Source organism: Salmo salar, chromosome 03, assembly GCF_965601325.2.
Source record: "Salmo salar chromosome 03, fSalSal1, whole genome shotgun sequence".
Taxonomy (NCBI): Eukaryota; Metazoa; Chordata; class Actinopteri; order Salmoniformes; family Salmonidae; genus Salmo; species Salmo salar.
The window spans coordinates 76,647,418-76,673,315 of NC_138293.1; the positions used below are offsets into that span (position 1 = coordinate 76,647,418).

Below are 25,898 nucleotides of genomic sequence, written 5' to 3' on the forward strand. Positions count from 1 at the left end.
TCTAGTTGTCTCCTCTCCAACAGTATGTCGTATCTCTAGTTGTCTCCTCTCCAACAGTATGCCTTGTCTCTAGTTGTCTCCTCTCCAACAGTATGTCTTGTCTCTAGTTGTCTCCTCTCCAACAGTATGTCGTATCTCTAGTTGTCTCCTCTCCAACAGTATGTCGTATCTCTAGTTGTCTCCTCTCCAACAGTATGTCGTATCTCTAGTTGTCTCCTCTCCAACAGTATGCCTTGTCTCTAGTTGTCTCCTCTCCAACAGTATGCCTTGTCTCTAGTTGTCTCCTCTCCAACAGTATGCCTTGTCTCTAGTTGTCTCCTCTCCAACAGTATGCCTTGTCTCTAGTTGTCTCCTCTCCAACAGTATGCCTTGTCTCTAGTTGTCTCCTCTCCAACAGTATGCCTTGTCTCTAGTTGTCTCCTCTCCAACAGTATGCCTTGTCTCTAGTTGTCTCCTCTCCAACAGTATGCCTTGTCTCTAGTTGTCTCCTCTCCAACAGTATGCCTTGTCTCTAGTTGTCTCCTCTCCAACAGTATGCCTTGTCTCTAGTTGTCTCCTCTCCAACAGTATGCCTTGTCTCTAGTTGTCTCCTCTCCAACAGTATGCCTTGTCTCTAGTTGTCTCCTCTCCAACAGTATGTCGTATCTCTAGTTGTCTCCTCTCCAACAGTATGCCTTGTCTCTAGTTGTCTCCTCTCCAACAGTATGCCTTGTCTCAGGGAGTTCCATCCTAATTTTCCCTAAATGTCAGCAGCAGATTCCTCAGGCTGTTGACCCCTCGTTATCTGGCCTGTCAAGGGACTCATTTATTACTGTCACTCTGGAATTCCCCCAAGGCATCGCATTCTAATGGCCTTATAAGTTAGGAGTGAATCCACTTCTTTGCTCAGTGTGGTCCCTTCTGTCTCAGACAGTACTTTCCTTTTAAGTGTTTACTGCAGCGAAGTAAACACGTTAACACTGTGGTATGGCATTATGAATGACTGTTATTAACACGGTGGTATGGCATTATGAATGACTGTTATTAACACGGTGGTATGGCATTATGAATGACTGTTATTAACACGGTGGTATGGCATTATGAATGACTGTTATTAACACGGTGGTATGGAATTATGAATGACTGTATAAACACGGTGGTATGGCATTATGAATGACTGTTATTAACACGGTGGTATGGCATTATGAATGACTGTTATTAACACGGTGGTATGGCATTATGAATGACTGTTATTAACACGGTGGTATGGCATTATGAATGACTGTTATTAACACGGTGGTATGGCATTATGAATGACTGTTATTAACACGGTGGTATGGCATTATGAATGACTGTTATTAACACGGTGGTATGGCATTATGAATGACTGTTATAAACACGGTGGTATGGCATTATGAATGACTGTTATAAACACGGTGGTATGGCATTATGAATGACTGTTAATCAGAGCCTAAAACCAGGATCACTTCATAATGAAGGCTTTCACTTTGGCTTTGACTTAAATACGTATGTGTGTGACCGTGTGTGACCGTGTGTGACCGTGTGTGTGACCAGGTAATACTGTCCCCCAGATCAAAAATACATCTAAGTGAGATGATTGATGTTTCACAGAGAGAGCATTTTTCTACTGTGTCAGTATGTCTCTAAAGCATATGGATGTCTCAATCTGTGTGTGTGTGCATTCCTCCTGCACGCATTATTGAGCTTTCAAAAGAAGAGCTCAGGTCTGAACAGAATCCATGTCCTGTGGCCATGCTATGCTAGAGACACGGCGTCCAGCAGCATAGGCAGGGTCAGAAGTGATGGGTCAGTCATTGACGTACCTGTGGGCAGGCTGAGACAAGTCTGCTTGCCTGCCTCCTGTTCGGTTTCCTGTCTCTCTCTCCAGCACAGGTGGTCCTCACTCTGTCATCACAGTTATTTGGGCCCTTAAAAGTAATTGGAAGGTGATCTGAAGTCTTGAGTGGTTTGTGACCATCAATTACAGTGACCAATTACAAACCATCAATTACAGTGACCACACAGTCATTCATATTTGCTCAGGATAAAGATTCATAGATGAAATTAGACCCAAATCAATAGCAAAATTAGAGCATGGATTTTAACTGCCTCGACTAGGCTGGATCAAATGTTTTTGAATAGCACTTAAAACTTCTTACGGATCATTGGGACGCTAGCTTCTCACCTCGACAACATCCGGTGAAATTGCAGAGCGTGAAATTCAAATTACAAAAATCGTAATATTAAACATTCATGAAAATACAAGTGTCATACATCATTTAAAAGCGTAACTTCTTGTTAATCCAGCCGCTTCATCAGATTTCAGAAAGGCTTTACGGCGAAAGCACACCATGTGATTATCTGAGGACAGTGATTATCTGAGGACAGCGCCCCGCACACAAAAGCATTACATACATTTCCAACCAAGCAGAGCCGTCACGAAAGTCAGAAATAGCAATAAAATAAATAACTTACCTTTGAAGATCTTCATCTGGTTGCAATCACAAGGGTCCCAGCTACATAACGAATGGTCCTTTTGTTCAATAAAGTCCTTATTTATATCCCCAAAAAGTCAGTTTCATTGGCGCGCTTGACTCAGTAATCTACCGGTTTCCCTCGTTCAAAATGCATACAAATGAATCCCGTAAATTACCAATAAACTTCTTCCAAACATATCAAACAACGTTCCTAATCAATCCTCAGGTACTCTAATATGTAAATGATCAAATTTAAGATGGAGAATACCTGAGAACATTACCGGAGATAAAGAACGAAGTACGCGCCCTCACCGGAACGCGCAACAAACACCACAGCCAAAATGGGAGCCACTTATTAAAACTACAAATTCTAGCTCATTTTTCAAAAAACAAGCCTGAAACTCTTTCTAAAGACTGTTGACATCTAGTGGAAGCCATAGGAACTGCAATCTGGGAGGTATTCCTTTTATATTCCCATTGACAGCCATAGTAATCAGGGGTGAGCTGAAAAAAAGAAAATTCTGGATGGATTGTCCTCGGGGTTTCGCCTGCCATATCAGTTTTGTTATACTCACAGACATTATTTTAACAGTTTTGGAAACTTTAGAGTGTTTTCTATCCAATACTATCAATTATATGCATATCCTAGCTTCTGGGCCTGAGTAACAGGCAGTTTACTTTGGGCACCTCATTCATCCAAACTTCCGAATACTGCCCCCTAGCCCGAAGAAGTTTTTACGCTCTCCCTGAGAGACAGTGACCAGTAGACACCACAGAGACGATTACTGGTTGTGTGTTGGACTGAGTGTGTGTGTGTGTGTGGGACTGAGTGTGTGTGTGTGTCTGTGTGTAGGAGGGTAAGAAGACATGAGGTAGCTCGCCAGAGAGGAAGACCTGTATCTCCCGGAGTGATCAGAGAAAGGGTACTTGCTATCTGGGATCCTTGGGACGTACTTACCCCCATTGAAGTTTACATTTAAAAGGGTTAGGGTTAGGTAAGGGTTATGTTTAGATTAAGGATAGGGGATAGGGTTTAGGGTAGGGATAGCATTAACCTCAGAGTGAGTTCAAAGGGCCACTTCTTTCCTGCTTATCTCCGCTCGCTTTCCCGCTCTTTCTTCTCCTTGCTTCAACCATTTTGGGATGGAAGGTGTCCCAGAAGAGGGGAGGACGCGTGGTGAAGTGCGCGTGTGCGTGCGTGTGTGTTTTCTTGGGCATACAGTATGTTTGTGTAAGTGGGCTTATGTTTCTGTTCAGCTGGCAGGGAAAGCTGTCGAGTGAGACAGTGAGAGGGCCAGCATGCTGCAGCATGCCACTGCAGTCCTCTCGCTCTGGGCTTGTGTGTGTAACCGTGCGTGTGAGTTTGTCTCTGTGTTTTTAGTGCTCTTGCATGGTCATGTTGAACAGTATGCGTTTGTGTGCATGTGCCTCTGTTTACAAATTCACTGATGCATTTTCACTCAAGGTTTTTAGCCCTAATGGAATACATGATGAAGTCATTACATGGGAACATGGCAATATTCTGACGTTGACAGATGCAGCTTCCAATAAAATAAACCTGATCAAACGATTAGCTGAAGTAAAAAGTGATGCTGCTCTTTACCCAGTTGCTGTAGGGCATTTCCATCTAAAAGGAGCAATGAGCACCAACATGTAAAGTTCATAGGAGCATGTCAAATCAAACTAATAGTCTATATTTTTGAGAAATTAAGGCATATATACATTTTCCAATTATTTTCCATCCTAAAAATCAGGAATAAGCAAAGACTTTGATTTGTGGTCAAACAGATGGGAAAAGCGTCTTAGACAACATCTAGCAGGAAAAGTCTGACAAGGTATTAGAAATGCATCAATATTGATGTAAAGATCCCTGCCAACTAATATCAGCACTTATATTTAGTTTTGGAGAAATTATTTGCCTCCAGTAAGTTTAAGAAACATTGCCTTGTGCCTTGTAATTCCGTTATAAAAAACACACATTATCTTTCAGATATTTTCACATTTCTCTCCCTCATGAGGAGTGAGGATAATGAAAGTTCACAGAAGTAATAGGTAAAGGTAGACCTACCAGTTAGTTATAGGGTTTTTACTGATATCAAGTTTATTAATTATTAAGTGATTAAAACTCGTAATTCTGTTACCAAATTGGTAATTGAATTACTGGAAAATTGGTAACGGAATTACTGCAATTGAATTGGCTACAATGGGAAATCATAGTAGTCACAAACCACAGATGGGTCACCTGCTACTGTCCTCCCTTCAACTGACATACTGTTATGTTCAGCTCATAGAGTCACCTGCTACTGTCCTCCCTTCCACTGACATACTGTTATGTTCAGCTCATAGAGTCACCTGCTACTGTCCTCCCTTCCACTGACATACTGTTATGTTCAGCTCATAGAGTCACCTGCTACTGTCCTCCCTTCAACTGACATACTGTTATGTTCAGCTCATAGAGTCACCTGCTACTGTCCTCCCTTCAACTGACATACTGTTATGTTCAGCTCATAGGGTCACCTGCTACTGTCCTCCCTTCCACTGACATACTGTTATGTTCAGCTCATAGAGTCACCTGCTACTGTCCTCCCTTCAACTGACATACTGTTATGTTCAGCTCATAGAGTCACCTGCTACTGTCCTCCCTTCCACTGACATACTGTTATGTTCAGCTCATAGAGTCACCTGCTACTGTCCTCCCTTCCACTGACATACTGTTATGTTCAGCTCATAGAGTCACCTGCTACTGTCCTCCCTTCAACTGACATACTGTTATGTTCAGCTCATAGGGTCACCTGCTACTGTCCTCCCTTCCACTGGTATACTGTTATGTTCAGCTCATAGGGTCACCTGCTACTGTCCTCCCTTCCACTGGTATACTGTTATGTTCAGCTCATAGAGTCACCTGCTACTGTCCTCCCTTCCACTGGTATACTGTTATGTTCAGCTCATAGGGTCACCTGCTACTGTCCTCCCTTCCACTGGTATACTGTTATGTTCAGCTCATAGAGTCACCTGCTACTGTCCTCCCTTCCACTGGTATACTGTTATGTTCAGCTCATAGAGTCACCTGCTACTGTCCTCCCTTCCACTGGTATACTGTTATGTTCAGCTCATAGGGTCACCTGCTACTGTCCTCCCTTCCACTGGTATACTGTTATGTTCAGCTCATAGAGTCACCTGCTACTGTCCTCCCTTCCACTGACATACTGTTATGTTCAGCTCATAGAGTCACCTGCTACTGTCCTCCCTTCAACTGGTATACTGTTATGTTCAGCTCATAGGGTCACCTGCTACTGTCCTCCCTTCCACTGACATACTGTTATGTTCAGCTCATAGGGTCACCTGCTACTGTCCTCCCTTCCACTGACATACTGTTATGTTCAGCTCATAGGGTCACCTGCTACTGTCCTCCCTTCCACTGACATACTGTTATGTTCAGCTCATAACTGTTTGTTTCCTCTTTCTGTCGTCTGGGGGGGGCCGCGCAAGTGGTTTTTCGGTCCAAATAGTGTAATAAAAATAATAATAATCTGGTTGGGAAAATTATTTCAGTGTAAACTTAAATGACTAATGCCACATATAAAGTAAGTAGAAAAGACAATGGACCTATATATTTTAATATACCGTAAAATGTATTAGAGAGAGCCTTCTATTTGAGTCACGTGTCTATTTCTGTAATTGCACACAGCTTTTGCTAATTTGCATAGTTAATTGTTTATTTCCAGTATTTAGTTCCAGAATTGTAATCATTTTCTTAATTTCCTTCACAAATGTGTTATCATTTACACACTGTCACATTTATTTTATCATAGTATGCCCCTCTCTCTCTCTCTCTCTCTCTCTCTCTCTCTCTCTCTCTCTCTCAAAAAAAACCCAACCTTTTCCTTGACAATAATTATTCTCCTTTGACTGTGCATTTTCGCCAGTTTCTTTATTTTTTAATATATTTTTTAAATGATTCTTTGTTTGGGGGGGTTCTGTACTGTCGAAGTTGTTGACTGTTTTTGTGCTTGCCAGTTAGCTTGCAGTTCTCAGCTGTTAGCAGCAAATGGCTAGAAGATTCTTAATGGCGATTAAAAAAAGATAGTTGCCATAATTTTTTTGAGTCGTTACTGAATTATTTAATGTAACAAATCAAACATTATACTGCTTAAAAAAGTCATGGTAATTCATGGTAACCTCCGTAAACAATTCATTTAGACCCACCGTTTCTTTGAAACTACCGTTTATTTGCTGAAATGTGTGCCGCTGCCCGGCTATTAAAAGGGACGGGTGGCTATTTGAGACTGCTTTTAATTGAAGTTTTACGGTACTGTAATCTTTGAGAACTAACAATTACCAAAATGAAAGGTAGACAGTCATGGAGAATAGAAAATTCCCAAAACATTAATATATCAGTATTGATTTTTGTATTATGTTTAAGCAAAAGAACACGGTATTAGCTATGGCAAAATGCATAGAATTGCAGGAAATTACATTTAAAACTACAAACAATTCTCTACACCGCCTAGATAGCAGCCACTAAATAAAATTCAGAAATTCAGCCTCACCAATGGGTTGGTCACGCCCATTGGCCTGAAACAGCCCCCGGCTGGGTGAGGCAGGGTGGGGAGTGGGAGCAGTGGCTATCTCCTCTGTAGGTAAGGATCCACTGTAGGGGTCAGAGGTCAGCTTGGGGTATCTCCCACACCCAAATTGCTACAAATTCTCCCTATTCTCCCTTTGGTGAAGTGAGTTTTTCCATACAATTGGTGTTAAGAGTGAAGGGTAAAGTCTAGTCCCATTGTGTGTCAGTTTGCAGTTTCTGGTTCCCCCCCAACCCCCCCATTCCCTTTCTGTCAATACAAATGAGTCCTCCTTCTACCCCCTGCTCCTCCATGTTGGCTTTCAGACAGCCCCCCTCCTGGTGCCCTTCCAGCCTGGCCCCCTATCCACCCCATCATCCTATCCTCCTGACACATCTTACCTGCCGGATCCCCCTTTATCCACCTCAGCCCCAACCCTCTTCTGTCTGGCTGTCTGAAGCTCTTCCAACCACAGACAAACCACTAAACCAAACAGTCTGACAGCCCAGTCCTCACTGCACATATCATATACCACAGACAAGCAGACAGAGCACTCCCCCCACCCTTACTGTCACACTGCAGACAGACAGCCGCCTCTCCAGCCACCCAGCCTGAACCACACAACCCTTACCTTCACGCTACGCCACAGACCACCAAACCCCTTTACATACATACCACCGAGACCGGCAGGCAGGCCCCTTTATGTTCCCCTACTCTCAGTCAGCCATCCCTCGCCACACATACCCTTAGCTCCAGAGCACGGCTGCAGTGCTGCAGGAAGAAGTCAGTGGAGTGTGGTTAGAACAGAGAGGCTAGGGGGAAGCGTGTCTGGACCTGACGACAGCTACAGTGACAGTTACACAGCCTGGAAACTAGAGACAGCACTACCGATAGTGGGTGGGAGGGAGGGGGGTTCAGAGGCTTGGAAATTAGCTGCAGTCTTTCATCTCTTCCTCCTGACTTGTTTTTTGAGTTAGCTCTGTTGTTTCGTGGGAACTATGGACAGATAGTGTTGCTGCCTATGGACAGATAGACCGTGTATGGAGTGATTATGTTAGTGATTATGTGTACAGTAAATAACATTCTGGTTGTGTGTGTATGTGAGTCCAGCTGCAGCAGATGCTGCTGATATCAGATAGTCAGTGAGATGCCGTTGGGCTGTTTTTGTTTCCCAGGCTTTGTCCCTTGATGATCAGTCTTTTTGTGTAGGCATCATGGCAGACAAAACAGTGAGCAGTGCACCCAGTTAGAACAATCCAGACAATTTAGGAGAGGGGACAGCAACGTCCCCCCCCATCCTGTACCACCTGGATCAGCCCAACAAGTAAAAGCTGGGAGAAAGGACACCGTAGTGCTCATCCACACACATATTCGAACAGGGCGGACACACACCACACACACACACACACACACACACACACACACACACACACACACAAACACAGTCGCTCTAATCAGGAGGATGGTGGTTTACTAGTCATAATCACAGCCCAGGTGCCAATGACTTCATCTCCTGTCTTGAGGCTTACCTGGCTCACCCCTGTATAGTGGGTGTGTGTCCGTGTGTGTGTCCGTGTGTGTGTGTGTTGCACACCCAACTACTATTTTAAACAAAGACTCTTTGTCCTTAAATGTCAGGTGAAACACAAAGAAGTCTGGTCCTGCTCTGTGACTCTCACTGACTCAACCCAGATAGAGATCACATACACACTATGTTGTGGCCAGGACACATTGTCTAAGATCAGTCTTCAGGGAATAGAAGTCCAGCTCTGTATAGTAGACACATCTACCAGTTACAATGCTATTATTAGGGATTACAGCAGGGTTTACTAAAGTTAGAGTAACAGCACCTCTGTATGTAATGATTCACTACAGCAGTTACAATGCTATTATTAGGGATTACAGCAGGGTTTACTAAAGTTAGAGTAACAGCACCTCTGTATGTAATGATTCACTACAGCAGTTACAATGCTATTATTAGGGATTACAGCAGGGCTTACTAAAGTTAGAGTAACAGCACCTCTCTATGTAATAGAGGTCGACCGATTATGATTTTTCAACGCCGATACCGATTATTGGAGGCCCAAACCCCCCCGATACCGATTAATCGGCCGATTTCTTTGCTTGTTTATTTATTTATAATAATGATAATTACAACAATACTGAATGAACACTTATTTTAACTTAATATAATACATCAATATAATCAATTTAGCCTCAAATAAATAATGAAACATGTTCAATTTGGTTTAAATAATGCAAAACAAAGTGTTGGAGGAGAAAGTAAAAGTGCAATATGTGCCATGTAAGAAAGCTAAGGTTTAAGTTCCTTGCTCAGAACATGGGAACATATGAAAGCTGGTGGTTCCTTTTAACATGAGTCTTCAATCTTCCCAGGTAAATTTTAGGTTGTAGTTATTATAGGAATTATAGGACTATTTCTCTCTATACGATTTGTATTTCATATACCTTTGACTATTGGATGTTCTTATAGGCACTTTAGTATTGCCAGTGTAACAGTATAGCTTCCGTCCCTCTCCTCGCTCTTACCTGGGCTCGAACCACGAACACATCGACAACAGCCACCCTCGAAGCAGCGTTACCCATGTAGAGGAAGGGGAACAACTACTCCAAGTCTCAGAGCGAGTGACGTTTGAAACGCTATTAGCGCGCACCCCGCTAACTAGCTAGCCATTTCACATCGGTTACACCAGCCTAATCTCGGGAGTTGACAGGCTTGAAGGGGTGGGTATAATTTGTGGAACGTTCCAACAGGAATCTGTTCCAAAAAACGTAAAGTTAAAGGTTGCCAACCAACAACGCATACAAAGTAGCAACGCATACAAATCTAGCTAACTAGCTGCGGAATAGGCATCAACTCACCACGTAGCTTATTCTTAATGTTTGTCTATAGGCAACCAGAATGAGGACAGACATTTTTCGGAATAAACGTGATGAGTGAAAAACGCAATGAAATAGACCACTCACTACCCGGTATCTTATTCTGCCGCTATACAACTTTGTATGCGTTGTTTTTTGGCAACCTTGTTATTTACGAAGTTTTTGGAATAGATTCCTGTTGGAACGTTCCACAAATTATACCCACCCGGCTTGAAGTCATAAACAGCCCGAAACACAGCGAAGAGCTGCTGGCAAAACGCACGAAAGTGCTGTTTGAATGAATGCTTACGAGTTATGTTATGTCAGTGTTATGTCATAATTACATAAAATTCTGGCAAATTAGTTTGCAACGAGCCAGGCGGCCCAAACTGTTGCATATACCCTGACTCTGCGTGCAATGAACGCTAGAGATGTGAAACAATTTCATGTTAGCAGGCAATATTAACTAAATATGCAGGTTTAAAAATATATACTTGTTTATTGATATTAAAGAAAGGCATTGATGTTTATGGTTAGGTACATTGGTGCAACAACAGTGCTTTTTTCGCAAATGCGCTTGTTAAATCAACACCCGTTTGGCAAAGTAGGCTGTGATTCAATGATAAATTAACAGGCACTGCATCGATTATATGCAACGCAGGACACGTTAGATAAACTAGTAATATCATCAACCATGTGTAGTTAACTAGTGATTATGTTAAGATTGATAGTTTTTTATAAGATAAGTTTAATGCTAGCTAGCAACTTACCTTGGCTTCTTGCTGACCTCGCGTAACAGGTAGTCAGCCTGCCATGCAGGCTCCTTGTGCGTTGGATTGGATTAGTAACCGGAAGGTTGCAAGAACGAATCCCCGAATCCCCCCTGAACAAGGCAGTTAACCCCCGTTCCTAGGCCGTCATTGAAAATAAGAATGTGTTCTTAATCTGACTTGCATAGTTAAATAAAGGTGTAAAAAAAAAAAAACGGTGGCCAGAAATACCGATTACCGATTGTTATGATAACGTGAAATCGTCCCTAATTAATCGGCCATTCCGATTAATCGGTCGACCTCTACTATGTAATGATTCACTACAGCAGTTACAATGCTATTATTAGGGATTACAGCAGGGTTTACTAAAGTTAGAGTAACAGCACCTCTCTATGTAATGATTCACTACAGCAGTTACAATGCTATTATTAGGGATTACAGCAGGGTTTACTAAAGTTAGTGTAACAGCACCTCTCTATGTAATGATTCACTACAGCAGTTACAATGCTAATATTAGGGATTACAGCAGGGTTTACTAAAGTTAGAGTAACAGCACCTCTGTTGTAATGATTCACTACAGCAGTTACAATGCTATTATTAGGGATTACAGCAGGGTTTACTAAAGTTAGTGTAACAGCACCTCTCTATGTAATGATTCACTACAGCAGTTACAGTGCTAATATTAGGGATTACAGCAGGGTTTACTAAAGTTAGAGTAACAGCACCTCTCTATGTAATGATTCACTACAGCAGTTACAATGCTATTATTAGGGATTACAGCAGGGCTTACTAAAGTTAGAGTAACAGCACCTCTGTATGTAATGATTCACTACACCAGTAGCAGTAGATTGACTTCTGGATAAACAAGCAGCTTAGACCTGAGGTTGAGGACCAGAGGCCCTGGCACTGGCCCTAGAGGCCTGCCTGGCTGAAGAGAGACGGACCACCCCTGGAGGGTAGTAGGGGAGGGTTCTCCTCTCCGCCCCAGTGACTGTCCCCTCCCCTGCCCAGGACAGCAGGCCAAGTGGGTGGTTGGTTGGGGTCACCCCTTAAGAGATCCAGTGGTCACTGGTCACTCAGCACCCATGGTATCCTATATAGTGACTGTCACCTAAAATGTTGGTTGATGCCTTGTTGAGTAGTAGGCTATGTTACAGTCTAGTATTGATATTCATGTGTTAATAATATACTAGTACTGTTTAGTGAAGCTGTTAGTTTGGGTCTGTCTGTGTGTTTGTTCAGTGCCTGTCTATGGGTTGTTTAGTTTGCTGTGGTTTCTTTTGTTTCCCAGGGTGGTTTATTTGGTTAGCTATGGTTGGTTGAGTTTTTTGTGGGTAGTTTGGGGTTTTATGTGGCTTGTTTGGTTGCGTGTTAGTCCATGTGGTGTTTTGTGGGTTGTTTGTGTGTGCAAGTGGGGTTTGTGTGTGTGTGTGTGTGTGTGTGTGTGTGTGTGTGTGTGTGTGTGTGTGTGTGTGTGTGTGTGTGTGTGTGTGTGTGTGTGTGTGTGTGTGTGTGTGTGTGTGTGTGTGTGTGTGTGTGTGTGTGTGTGTGTTCTGGGGGTATTCTGCTGGACGAGGCGAGGTCCTGTTTACAGAGCAGGTCCCAACAGAGCCCAGTTCTCTGACCCTGACATTCCAGAACCACCGCTAATCGTCTCCGTCTGTGAAACACTTCACCACATCTCTCAATTCTCAATCTCTCTCTCCCTCTCTAGAGCCCCCCAACCCCTTATCCATCCCCCTCTCTCTCCCTTTCTCTGTTTGTCAATTTTCCGTACCCCCTCTAACCATGTTTTCCAGTCTTTTGAGTTTGACACTGTTTTATTGACTGGTACACATTATGAGCAATATGCCCTCAAAGCATCCCCATAAATAACACACATAATAACTAACATGTAACATCTGCCCCCTCCTCCACCCTCCTGCTCTCTCTCTCTCTCTCTCTCTCTCTCTCTCTCTCTCTTTCTGTCTTTATTCTCTTTCTCCATGGCTGTTCTGTTTTTCCTCTGTGTTGTTGTTCTCTCCTCACAGTGAGCTCATTCTGGGCTGTGGTCATAGAAGTGTAAATTAGAACCAGAAGAGTTTCTTAAGAGTGAGGCACATATCCCCTCTCCTCTCATTCCCTCGCCCTCTCTCTCTTCCTGTTTCTCCTCCCTCTCTCGCTCTCTCCCTTTGACTATTTGAAAGCATTCCCACTTTGAGAACTCTGTCCAACAGCACATTTGGCCCGTGTGTGTGGGTCTGTGTTTGTGTTTTTCTCTCTCCTCTCTGTTTCTCTCTCTCCCCCCCTCTCTCTCTGCTCCACTCTGCTCTGCTGCTGTGTCCTCTGAGGCTGCTCTTGGCCAGGTGCAGCGGTTTGCTCACAGCTGCCTGACAGATGAGGTGAGGGGCTCTGGAGTGTCTTTTGCGTCTTCTTGTGAAAGCGTTTAGAGCCGGTGTATTCCCCAGTGTAAAGACTGGAACTGTACTGGGACTGGCTGAGACCTCTCAGACCTCTGAAGTTGTATAGGCTAGGTGCAGGCTCGAATGACAGTGTGTGTTCTGCTGCAAAACATATCACATATGTGTTCTGTGTGTTCTCCATGGTTTCACAGTGGTGTGTGTTTGGGAAGTTTGTATAAGATGTGTTTTGTGGATTGAGGTTGGTATGTGGCAAACTGGCGGCCTCTTTTTTGTGGACTGTGTTGTTTGAGAGTAGCATTTTGAGGAGCTCTGTAAGCGAGCGTTGTTGGGTCCCGGCCATGTGAGCCCAGGCTGTCAAATCAAATCAAATTTTATTGGTCACATACACATGTTTAGCAGATGATATTGCGGGTGTAGTGAAATGCTTGTGCTTCTTGCTCCGACAGTGCAGTAATATCTACCAAGTAATATCTAACGATTTCAATACACACAAATCTATGTAAAGGAATGGAATTAAGAATATATAAATATATGGACTAGCAATTTCAGAGCGGCATAGACTAAGATACAGTACAATAGAATGCAGTATATATCAATGAGATGAGTAATGCAACATATATAAACATTATTAAAGTGACTAGTGTTCCATTTATTAAAGTGGCCGGTGATTTCAAGTCTATGTATATAGGCAGCAGCTCTAATGTGCTGTTTATGGACTTTAACACACAAATGTGGAAGTGACAACACACACATATTTACAGAGCGGTCAATACATCATTGACAGGGTCGCGGTGGTTGATGGCTCCCATTACTGTGAGAAACACACTAGAGGATCCAGCGATAACAGCTCAACCAGCCAGCCCCACACTTTTATTATGGCAGTAATGGAGACACTGTCCATTAGCAGACTGACAAACCAGAATAACATTGATTATAACCGTAACTCTGGCCCAGATACAGAGAGAGAGAGAGAGAGAGATAATTGTGGTAAAGAAGTAGCCTATTGTGGTGGATGGCCCAAGCGTAGACACCACCATGACATGTGTTTTCAGAGTAAAGCTATAAAACCTACACAGGGTTTCAGCCCCTGACCTTGTCAGTGTGTGCTTGAGTCAAGAGAACCACAGCTTTCTTCTGGGCCGGTCCATATGATTTCAGTCCCTTTCTGGCTGCTCCCCTTTTGATTTGAACCAAACCTTTCATACATGTTTGCCCATGTTGGAAGTGGTCAGAAAGGGACTTTTTTGGACCTGAATGCCAAAACATTCAGGAGATGGAGGTTCTCAAAGTAGACCCATTTTTCATACCCCACACGACCATGAGACATTCATGTCTTCATCACTGAAAAATAGAAACAGTTGAGTTTGATATAATTTTAAAGCTCAAACTATTCTATGCTTTCTTGAAAATAAGTTTTTAATTTAAAAACTAATTTTCGAAGCATTAACATGAATTATCAAAAAAATTATAATAATCTCACAAATGTTGTAGCATTGACCCTATTTTACATCTGAGGTTTTTGTGTTGTGCCTGTCATTGGTTGACAGCATACTCTTGAATACAGGCTGGGCATTATTTCAATCACAAAATCAGGGTTTCTAGCCAGGCCAACCCATATCATCAACCCATATCATCTGTGACCCACAGTCTATTCAGTAAACACATTTCTTAGACGATTCTCCTCCTCCAGAGTATTTAACCTGATTAGACCACAGTAATCATGTCTTTATTAGATTCACCTGACTGAACCCGGGGGGGGGGGGGGGGCAGTTCATCAAAGGAAGCTGGAAGGCCTTCAAAGACACTTAAAGGGATAGAGGCCGTTATCTACTTCCCCAGAGTGGAAGGAACTCATGGATTCCATTTGTATGTATCTGTGTCCAGTATGAAGGAACTTAGAGGTAGTTTGACAAGCTGCTAACGCTAGTTAACAACTTCCTTCAAACTGCATGCAGATACACACAAACTATATCCACAAGTTCATCTGTCTCTGGGAAAGTAGATAAAGGGCCTCATTGCCAAAATCCTCGTCTACCCCTTTAAGTACCTAAGTAAGGCCTCCTGATGCATATACAACATCTTTACCTTCATCTCTGTCTTTGTACTGAGTCATGGTATTGGGTCCTTACCAACTCCAGACAGCCACTCTCTCTCACTTCTCTGGGAGAGATCTGGCTTTTCTACGGTGGTCTGGAGTTAGGCCCTTGCGTGATGTCAGAGGCTCTGTAGAGGGCTGCAGCTTGGAGTCGCACGCCATGGTGTGTTTATGTATGTGCCGTGTGTGTATATCATGCACGTGTTTGTACAGTGTGTGTGTATGTGTGTGTGTGGTCTAAATGCATCTGAAATGAGGAGCATGTGATTCTGGCAGGAGAAGTAGATCAGGCAGAGATCAGGGTCAGGTGAGATGTTTGCTCTATCGCTCTCTTCTCTTTCTCTCTCCCCTGTCTTTCCTCTCTCTTCTTTCTCTCCCCTCCGTCATCTCTTCTCTTGCTCTCTCCCTTCTGTCATCTCTTCTCTCGCTCTCTCCTCTCATCTATCTTCTCTCTCTCTCTCCCCCCTCCATCTCTCTTCTCTCTCTCCTCTGTCTATCTCTCTCTCTCTCTCCCCTTCTGTATCTCTTCTCTCTCTCCCCTCCGTCTATCTCTCCCCTCCGTCTATCTCTTCTCTCTTTCTCCCCTCCGTCTAGCTCTTCTCTCTCTCTGCTGTCGTCAGAGCCTCTACTATCTGCCTGCATCGTGTTTCCCCCTCCCTCCCCCTCCCTCCCTCCCTCCCTCCCTCCCTCCCTCCCTCCCTCCCTCCCTCCCTCCCTCCCTCCCTCCCTCCCTCCCTCCCTCCCTCCCTCCCTCCCTCTTTCTGTCCCTCCTGTGCCTTCTCTTAACCAGAGGATATGTCGTTATCTGTGTTTGGTCTTTCTCTCTGACAAACACATACTTCCAGTATTAGCAAAGGTCACAAGCAGACATTTGCTGTATACTACAGTAACTTTACCCTGCTTATAAGCCAATGACGCTACACTACTTCCTCGTTTTCATTCCTAAGTTGTATTGGCCCTTAGGTACATTGACGTGTGTAGGTTCTTAACTGTATGTCTTGGGGTGAAAGGGTGGCTGTATGGATCTGTTTTGGTAGTATTTATGATTGACTGACTGGTACTGTGGGTGAGATATATCTGCAGAGTATTCATGGTTATATAGTGCAGGTAGACTGAAACCTGTTGAAAGTCACACTGAAGGTCAGTGAGCCATGTCCTATTCCCGTCTGCTACTGTTGATCTACAGTCTCTAATGGCCTGTGAGTTGTCCTCTCCTCCTGTCACGTAGTCTCTCTGAGATTTCCTGGCTGCAGCAGTGTTTGCCTGGGCCCGTTCCAGTTCCAGGCTCAATAGTGAGGGAGAGGTTAATCATTAGTCCCATGCTCTCCCTGTTCCATGGGGGAGAGGGCTATGGGGGCATGGGATAGGGGACTACATGATGGGCTAGAGGGGCTGTGGGGAGCAGAGAGAGGAACTAGAAGGGTAGCTTGGAAGTTCAGAGTGAGTATAGTGGTGTAGATTTAATTTCAGATCTAGCCTTGGATTTGATTTCATCCTCCCTGCTGTGTGACTGGTGCCAGTATCATAACGAGGTTGCACAATCTTTACCCAATGAACTTTCACCAGCAGCAGGGCAGGCTGCAGCGAGGTTTGTTTGCTTAAGAAAGCCAGACCTTGACCACCCTCCTTTACGCCTTCCTTACACACAAACTTTTAATTGGTTAGCCAACCAGGAAATTAACTTGATACAGTATTAACAAACCTTAAAATAAGAAGGTAATGAGTTACTACATTGATTTAATAAATATTCTGCCAATACAGTGGTAGTTAATGGTTAATGTTGTACGCTCCTTGTGCGTCTCTGTGCCACACTACACTATTTCTATTCCCTTATTATTGGACACAAAAGACTACTCTATTCCCTTTCTATTGGAGGTCTCTGCAGTCACGGTGTAGTCTATACTGTAGCCTGGCTATTAGTTTACTGTAAAACCCTTTGGCTTTCACCACTTTGTCATTTTCTGTGTAATAGACTCTCTCAGTCTCCTCTGTTCTCCTTTCGTCCTGAATAATCCTTCATTCTGCACTGTCATCTCTGTCTCTCTCTCTCTCTTGTCTCCCCCTCCTCCAGCCTCTCTGGTGGAGCTCCAGTATGTAAGGAATGCCAGATACTTTGGGAGATCTTGAATCCAGTCAGTGGATGACTGACAGACCTAAGACCCGCCCCCTCCTCAGATTGCACCCAGGCCTATATCCTGTCTCCTAAACCCTTCTCATATAAAACAGGATCAAGGATCAATGACACCTCTTTGTCTTGGCTCGCTGTGCGATGCGTCACTCTTACTCTTTTCTCATACACACACACATACACACGCACGCACGCACACACACACACACACACACACACACACACTCCTCATATCTTTTCCTCTCTTTACCTCTTCCTATTCTGTCTCTTCATCTCTCTCATAACTGTGTCTAAACCCCCCTCTCTCTCTCTGTCTCTCCAGCCTCCATCCCGTTCTTTGCGTGTGAGCTGAAGGCGGTGACTCCATACCAGAGGGGTTTCTTCTGTGGGGACCAGAGCATCACCTACCCCTACCTGGAGAGAGAGGCCATCCCTGACGCACTGCTCATCGCTGGGGGCATCGTCATCACTGGCCTCACGGTGAGGCACACAACACACCACTTACACTGTAGGATCTTACTGAGTATATACACATGACACTTACACACTCACTGTAAGCAGACAAGAGGTTCACCTGGAAGTAGATGTATTTATGAGCCATTCAATATTTAGCCTTTATTTAGTCAGGTCATTGAAAACCCCATTTTTTTAACAATACGCTGTGAAAGTGTTGCGTCGTTTCTTTACCGGTATCTAGCTCAGCTTTTTTACGAAGAGGACTGATTCTAACTCTTGCTCCTCCTCTTCTTCCCCGGCCAGATTGCGCTGGGCGAGTGTTACCGGGTTCGATTCCATGAGGTGCAATCGCGGGCCTTCGTGCGCAACCGCTACGTGTCCTGCCTCTACAAGGAGCTGGGCAGCTTCCTGTTCGGCTGCTGTGTGGGCCAATCATTGACCAACATGGCCAAGCTGAGCGTGGGGCGCCTGCGACCTAACTTCCTGTCGGTGTGCAACGTGACATACGCCTCGCTCAACTGCGTCCCCGGCTCCTACGTGGCCCAGGTCACCTGCAGGCAGCCCGAACACAAGATGGTGGAGGAGGCCAGGTCAGTACCGAGAGAGACGCCTTCCCTATTCACACTATAGGGCCAAGCCAGGCCTGGCCAAACTGAGCTGGCCTGGTTACACACCCACCATAGTGGCTGGAACCGTGCTGGAAAGGACAATGTGAAAATACATATCAGAACTAGCACAGTGCAGTTGTGGTTGGTCCTGTAATGTGAATCAAGCTTCAGTGTATCAGAGTTGGGCTCAATTCGAGCTCACTTCCTGTCAGTTGGATTGGACATGAGGTTTTTCCATTGTTATGCAATCCTGAAAAGTCATGCACTGACTGGAATTGAGATAGAATAGACCCAAACGCCGCTAGTCTAGTCAAAGTGAAAGTCTGTCTTTGTGAGAAACTATTGGTATGAATGTTTATTACCATAGATTGAGATGGAGCAGTATTGACACTAGATAACTGGGTTAATGATTGACATCCCTGTTATCCCTTTATCTTTCAGGAAGTCCTTTTTCTCTGGCCATTCCTCTTTTGCCATGTACACCATGCTCTACCTGGCGGTAAGGGTCACTGGCAATTGGAGCACACACACACACACACACACACACACACACACACACACACACACACACACACACTTGCACGTGCCTGTGGCGACAAAGAACAGCACACCTGCCAAGTAACGTTTATACACTTGAAGTCACCTGCTTTAGCTGGGCTTACTACAGATTAGTTGAAGGAAGGAAAGAATGATCTTTGACAGTTTTAACTTTCACTGTAATTATGAAAGAAAATATTGGACACTTTGTCCCTGTAGAGATGGAGTGCACTCACACTCACACTCACAAACACTCAGATATTCAAACACACTCACATACACACATTGTACATGCAAACTCTGAGAAAGTCAACTTTTCAAAAGCCGTCCTGCCTGAAATGAAAAGGGAGAGGGAGGAAGTTTTCCACAGGGAACATGAACAGAGGGAGAGATGGAGAGCAGACAGAGCACTCCTTGTTTGGGGTTTGGGGGGGGGGGGCTGCTGGGAGATCGACAGGCTTCTTTCAACAAGAGAACCCCACTCCCCATCTCTCTCTCTCTCTCTCTCTCTCTCTCTCTCTCTCTCTCTCTCTCTCTCTCTCTCTCTACTGGACCATTGGTGAGGAACACATTGTGGGGTGAGAAATGACAGAGGAAGACAAAAGCCCATCATGGCTCAAGCATTTGTTCCCATAATGTATTCATTCACATTCTAAATGGAATTCCTCCACTTCATTAAGTCTCCAATGGTCCGGAATATGACTGGAATAATCGCAAAACTATTTACGGGAAATATATATGAAACTCATTAAATTTCAATCTGATAAAAGGAGAGGATTCACCATTCAAAAACATTGTTAATAGATTTCTCAGGTCCTCCCCTCCTCACCCCTCCCCTCCTCACCCCCACTTATCAGAAAGGAGCAGAGAGAAAGAGGGAGAGAAAGAGAGTGAGGCATTGAGAGCAGTTGAGAGGCCTGAGAAAAACAGGGGGCCTCATTCTTCATTCTGTCTCCTCTTCTCCCTCTCTATCTTCCCTCCATCCCGTCTGTGGCTTCCTAGCGTATAGCTAGTACTACTACTGCAGACTGACTGTATCCTTTAGAATCCATGGGACCTGCAGCGACATGCAGCCAGGGCCCTGGGCCAGCTGCTGGGGTTGGAGGGCAAGAAGACTGACACCTGCTTCCAGTCAGAGTGATACAACCCCCCTAACCAGCTCCCCTCCCCTCCGGAGGAATACGTTCCACATGTTCCAGTGACAGGCCCAGGCAGCAGTCACCTCAGAAACAGCACCATGCATCTCTACAGTTAACCCCTGACCCCCCAGTCAGTCTCTGTCTGGTCCCTGACTGACACTCCTCCTCTACTGTAGTAATGATGGGGCCTGGAGGGCAAGATGAGATGGAGGACAGGTTTATTAGGGTGCTGAGCCCAGTGTGGATGGACTAATGCCAGGTCCTCTTCCTCCCCCTCTAGACGTGTGTGTGTTAACTCTGTTTAATGTACCCTGATGAAGACAGCTTCGCTGTCGAAACGTTGGTTATTACATTTTTGCATCTGAGCTCTTAGAGTGTGCGGCTTTCCTTTATTTTCTAGTGTTCTACTCCGCTAGCCAGCACCTCGCCTTTATAGGTGTGCGTTTCTTTTTTCTAGATAACTCTGTTTAATGTACCATGTGACCAGATCACTGTGGAAAGAACCAACTACGTTGCAGTTTATGCACACACAGACGCATGCAAAAATGCATGAGAGTGCCTGCACACACACACACACACACACACACACACACACACACACACACACACACACACACACACACACACACACACACACACACACACACACACACACACACACACTTCTCATATTTGAAGGCTCTGATCATGTGACGCTGCTCTCCTTCTCCAGTTCTACCTGCAGGCGCGGTTGTCATGGCGAGGGGCTCGTCTGCTGCGCCCGCTGCTGCAGTTCCTGCTGGTGATGATAGCCGTGTACACCGGGCTGAGCCGCATCTCCGACTACCGCCACCACCCCACCGACGTGATCACCGGCTTCATCCAGGGAGGCCTCACCGCCTACTGGGTGGTAAGTGTCTGTCTCTCCCCTCCCTCTGGCTCTATGGAGCTGTGGGATTGGGAACAAATCTGTTGATGTATGATCTCCTATGTCAGTCAGGCTTACAGGATGAAATAATGTCAACCATGCCTGCCTAAACAATGACAGGGCATCACATGTCCTATCCATCTGCCTGTACAATCTGTATTTATCTATCTGACTATATAATCTGTATTTATCTATCTGACTATATAATCTGTATTTATCTATCTGACTATACAATCTGTATTTCTCTATCTGCCTATACAATCTGTATTTGTCTCATTCAGTCCCTATATGGTGGGATCTCATCTGGGTCAGGCTGAGCAGTATAACCAGTCTCTCTGGCGGTTGGGATATCTGTCTTATGTTTGACGGATTCTCTTGGTTGTCTTTGTGTGTTTGACGGATAGTGTTCCATCTCTATGTATCTGTGTTTGACAGATAGTGTTCCATCTCTATGTATATGTGTTTGACGGACAGTGTTCCATCTCTATGTATCTGTGTTTGACGGACAGTGTTCCATCTCCATGTATCTGTGTTTGACGGACAGTGTTCCATCTCCATGTATCTGTGTTTGACGGACAGTGTTCCATCTCTATGTTTCTGTGTTTGACGGACAGTGTTCCATCTCCATGTATCTGTGTTTGACGGACAGTGTTCCATCTCTATGTTTCTGTGTTTGACGGACAGTGTTCCATCTCTATGTATCTGTGTTTGGCGGACAGTGTTCCATCTCCATGTATCTGTGTTTGACGGACAGTGTTCCATCTCCATGTATCTGTGTTTCACGGACAGTGTTCCATCTCTATGTATCTGTGTTTGACGGACAGTGTTCCATCTCTATGTATCTGTGTTTGACGGACAGTGTTCCATCTCTATGTATCTGTGTTTGACGGAAAGTGTTCCATCTCTATGTATCTGTGTTTGACGGAAAGTGTTCCATCTCTATGTATCTGTGTTTGACGGAAAGTGTTCCATCTCTATGTATCTGTGTTTGACGGAAAGTGTTATATCTGTGTCTCTCTCCAGGCCTTCTATATTTCCTCCATGTTTAAGAACAACCGTCCAGACCTGTCTCCCACCAGCATGTCTCTGGAGAGCCCCCTGTCCAGCCAACAGACCGTCTGCTAGCACCACCTGCCCCAACACACCCCTCCTCACCTACCTGGACAGATGGGGGATGGGAGAAAAGACAGAAAGAGAGAGAGAGGGAGAGACAGTCAGATAGCAGAGGTGAGCAGCACATGGAGGGACAGGGAGGGAGAGAAGGTGTGTGAAAGGGAAGGGGGATGAGATAAGAGGTAGAGCAGGTAAAGAGCGTTCTAGCAAGTACACACATGCTCTGATGAATACGTCAAGACACGCATGCACACGCAGTGCCACCTCTCTCACTAACACCCACTACTATCTAACACACACCACACACACACACCAAATCACTGTAGAGTACAACCCGTCCACATGGAGATATGCATAGTAATTTTACAGATATTTTTGTATATGAAAAATGACAAATGTTTCTATTTTTCAAATGAGAGTCGTAGATGAAGCTGCTAATGATAATGATTTTTTTCCTGTTCTAAGTAGAATATGTTTTATATGTGATGGTGGTTAGTGGGCAGTGCATTAGGTTAGCTCTCACAAACACACGGTCAGTCAGTGTCTCTAAATTATCTTCATTGGTCGTCACTTCGTTGGTCATCCTCTGACCAGCCTGGATGATGACATCATCAGCTGGACTCCACTTCTTCAGCTTGACGTCCCCTGACTATAATTCTGTTGATGTCTCATTGTGTGAAAGGAGACAGTCAGAACTGAACTGTTATTTCAGACCTCTACATGGAACAACAGCGCTGCATGGGGTGACAAACCCTCTCAACCAATAAGGAACAAGCACTGGCCTCGTGTGCCCTCTTTACCAGTACCCTCTCCATCCTTCACCCTCTAACTACACAGCAACTAGTAGAGGATGTCATGGACAAAGACAAAAGAGAACACTTTGTATTAAACCAAGTATCTTATCTTAACTTCAGTTACCCAGGAGTGATAGGGTGGAAATCTGCTTTGCCCAGGTTACGTCCCCTCCCCTTCACTCCATGTCTGTACTCTGTACTAACCACTTATTACTGTGTCTCAGAGGCGGAGCTATGACTGAACCCTGTAACATTTGACCTATTACTCTGACCTCTGAGCTGCACCTTGAGTTATGCCACTCTCACAGGGGAGCCAAAATGGCTGCCTCGTGTTGCCTATGGCAGAGGTCCCCTGTATATTCCTATTAATAGCACTTGAACTACATAATGGAACCTACTCTGATAGTATAATTTATATTATATATATTTTATCTCAAGTTTGAATAATCAGTGTTTTATTTCTCTTAATATGTCACTCTCATACGGTATATGTTTTAGTTTTTTCCCAAATTATAATTATTCAAATTGAATGTAAATAGATATGTCCTTTTTATAAACCACACAGAATTTCAAAAGTATTATTAGTGCCATTTTTGGACCGTTTTTTTTCACGTTTATGTGTTATGTGTCTGTGTTGTTGATCAGGTACACAGAGTTGTTGTTATTGTCATAACGACTAGACTGAGCCAGAGCTATTATCAGAAAGCTATTTCTTGTTTCCAGTTTTGTGTTTTTTGTTTTCTCTGTGAATGCCAGAATGGCTGAAAATAACCACTGTACTCAAAAAACCAAACCAATAAAATGAATGTTGAATCTTTTGACCTCCTATTGTCCACTGATATTCCTTAAAATGTCTCACACACTTTTTTTCTTTCTACACAGAGACAATGTTTGTCATCTGACTGTTTATATGCTCAACAGAGTAAAGAATCAGTTGTTCGTCACACACACATGACCAGTAAGTAAGTTCAAGCTTAGTTCAGGAGAAGTTAGAGGTGAAACCGAGAGCAACAAGAAATATTGAATTCTAAAGTCACAAGTGACTTCACCTCTAGTTTCTGACTGGGAAAGAACACACTTACTTTCTCCCTCCACCACCTCTTTCTCCCTCCCTTCTCTACATCCCTCTCTCTTTCAATCCTTTTGGAGTGCAGCAGAGCGTGCTGGGCTTTTTGGGGATCATGCTGCCATGGCGATGCCTGGCTAGATAGTGGGCTGGGGAGGTGGAGGCCTTTTTATTTATTATCTTTCTTTTCCAATCCACTTCCTGGCTGAGTGAGGAGAATAAAAGGCAGCTGAGATCAGAGTGAGAGAAAGGGAAGGCTGCAGTAATGGGTGTGTATGGAGGTGAGGAAAGGGGAGGGCTGGCATGCAGCGGGAGAACGGGATGAAGGGAGAAGCTGGGGTTCAGTAATGAAGGAGTAATGGAGCAGTTGGCAGTGGGGAAGGGGTGACGGGGGAGAGAGGGAGGAGGGATTTGGGTGTGGGGCTTCGGGCTGGGAAGGAATGTGACGGTGGTTGTCAGGCCTGTTTTGTGTCAATACTGTTACTAAGAGACACATTTAATTCCTTAGCACTGTAAATGCCTGCGCTTGTGAAGATGTTGTCTATCTGTTTTTGTCTAGGTCATCATTGTGTGTGGGTGTGTGTGTTTTCTTTTTGGGTGAGCAGGAGAGAAGAGTAGGTGCTCTACTAAGCTTACAACACAGACTCTCAAACATGACATCTTGATTGCTCCGTGGATGTCTTCCTTGGTGACCCTTTGACCTTGTTCAAAAGAATGGGATTGACAAGAGGAGGCCGATTCTCCCTCCAGTCCATAGAGCAGAGAGGCCAGACTAACTGAGGCGTGTGTCCTGTCTATCTGAAAGGTCTCACTAGTTCCAGCCCTCTCCACTGTGTGAGTTGTGGCTGTAGTTTAGTATACACATACAACAGTAGCCCCAGCCGGCCTGTGGTCATTTAGATGAGGCTGATTGAGCCCTAATCTCAGCCTGTAAAACACATTACCGTCTCCATGCTCCATTCTGAAAGAAAATAAAGCACACTTTCTGCCTCTTCCACATACTTAGGGCTGGGGAATTCGTTTGATAAGACATTTGTTTTTCAGATAAAATACAGGTCTAAAAACAGAATAGTTCCATGGGCGGATGTTACGGCGGGCGATCAGAATCAATGGTGTGGAGGTAGGGAACCCTGTGATGGGTTGTTACTGCAGGCAGGCTGGCAGGCAGACAGACGGGCACGTAGCTCACCTGCATACCTGTCTATTGGAGGTGGAGAGGACATCTGTATCATACCTGCTGTCTGCCTATCATACTATCAGATGGGATAACATCACCCAGGCATTTAAAACTCCCCCACCAGGCTTCCTTTGAGGGCTTCTTTCTGGTAATGTAATGACCAAGAAACTTCTATAGTCCGCCAAATACTTCTCATAATATGGCACAGTTTCAAGCAGCTTACATTGAATCAACAGTGGAGAAAGAGGAGCTATTCTTTGCATATAATCTTTTCTCCCAGGGTCGGTCTCCATGGCATTACAGACAGTCTCTGGATTGGAACTTAGTGGGGTTCTTATCCCTCTGCAGCTCAATTCTTGATAGAATTAGAAGGGATTAATGGGCTCTTTAGTATGCTTGAGTTGAGACCTGCTGCTGCTCAGCTCCATTAGACTGCATATTCCTCCATATACTCCATCTATCCCAGTAATGACAGTTTGGGAATGCTTTGGGTGCAGCAATTAAGACCTGAGACTGGAGAGCAGAGCAGAGCGGGTACATTGTGTCCTGACTCCTGATACAGGCCTGTGAAAGGCATTAGTCTCTCTCTATGCTCCAGCAACGCAGCACTAGATATATCTGCCTTCATCATGCTGCACCGAGGGGATTACACCAGGCCAGATCATTTGGTATGCAGAAAGAGAAGAGAACACCCCAAACGGTGCCAGGAATAGCTTTTTGAGCCCTGCGGGGGGACGTAGGTCAGGTCTGCGATGGCAATTAGTGTGACGTGGAAACTCTGCAG

At 44.5% G+C, this 25,898-nt stretch overlaps 1 protein-coding gene across 1 annotated transcript in view; it reads left to right on the forward strand.

Moving 5' to 3' along the window:
- LOC123741710 (phospholipid phosphatase 3) overlaps nt 1-23,689 on the forward strand; it is a 32,455-nt gene extending 8,766 nt beyond the window's left edge. Inside the window, exons 2-6 of the mRNA XM_045715412.2 lie at nt 17,640-17,797; nt 18,077-18,363; nt 18,823-18,880; nt 20,770-20,946; nt 21,988-23,689. Coding sequence (XP_045571368.1) covers nt 17,640-17,797; nt 18,077-18,363; nt 18,823-18,880; nt 20,770-20,946; nt 21,988-22,089 — 782 coding nt within the window. The 3' untranslated portion in view covers nt 22,090-23,689. The remainder of the gene's footprint in view (nt 1-17,639; nt 17,798-18,076; nt 18,364-18,822; nt 18,881-20,769; nt 20,947-21,987) is intronic.
- Nucleotides 23,690-25,898: the final 2,209 nt, after the last annotated feature.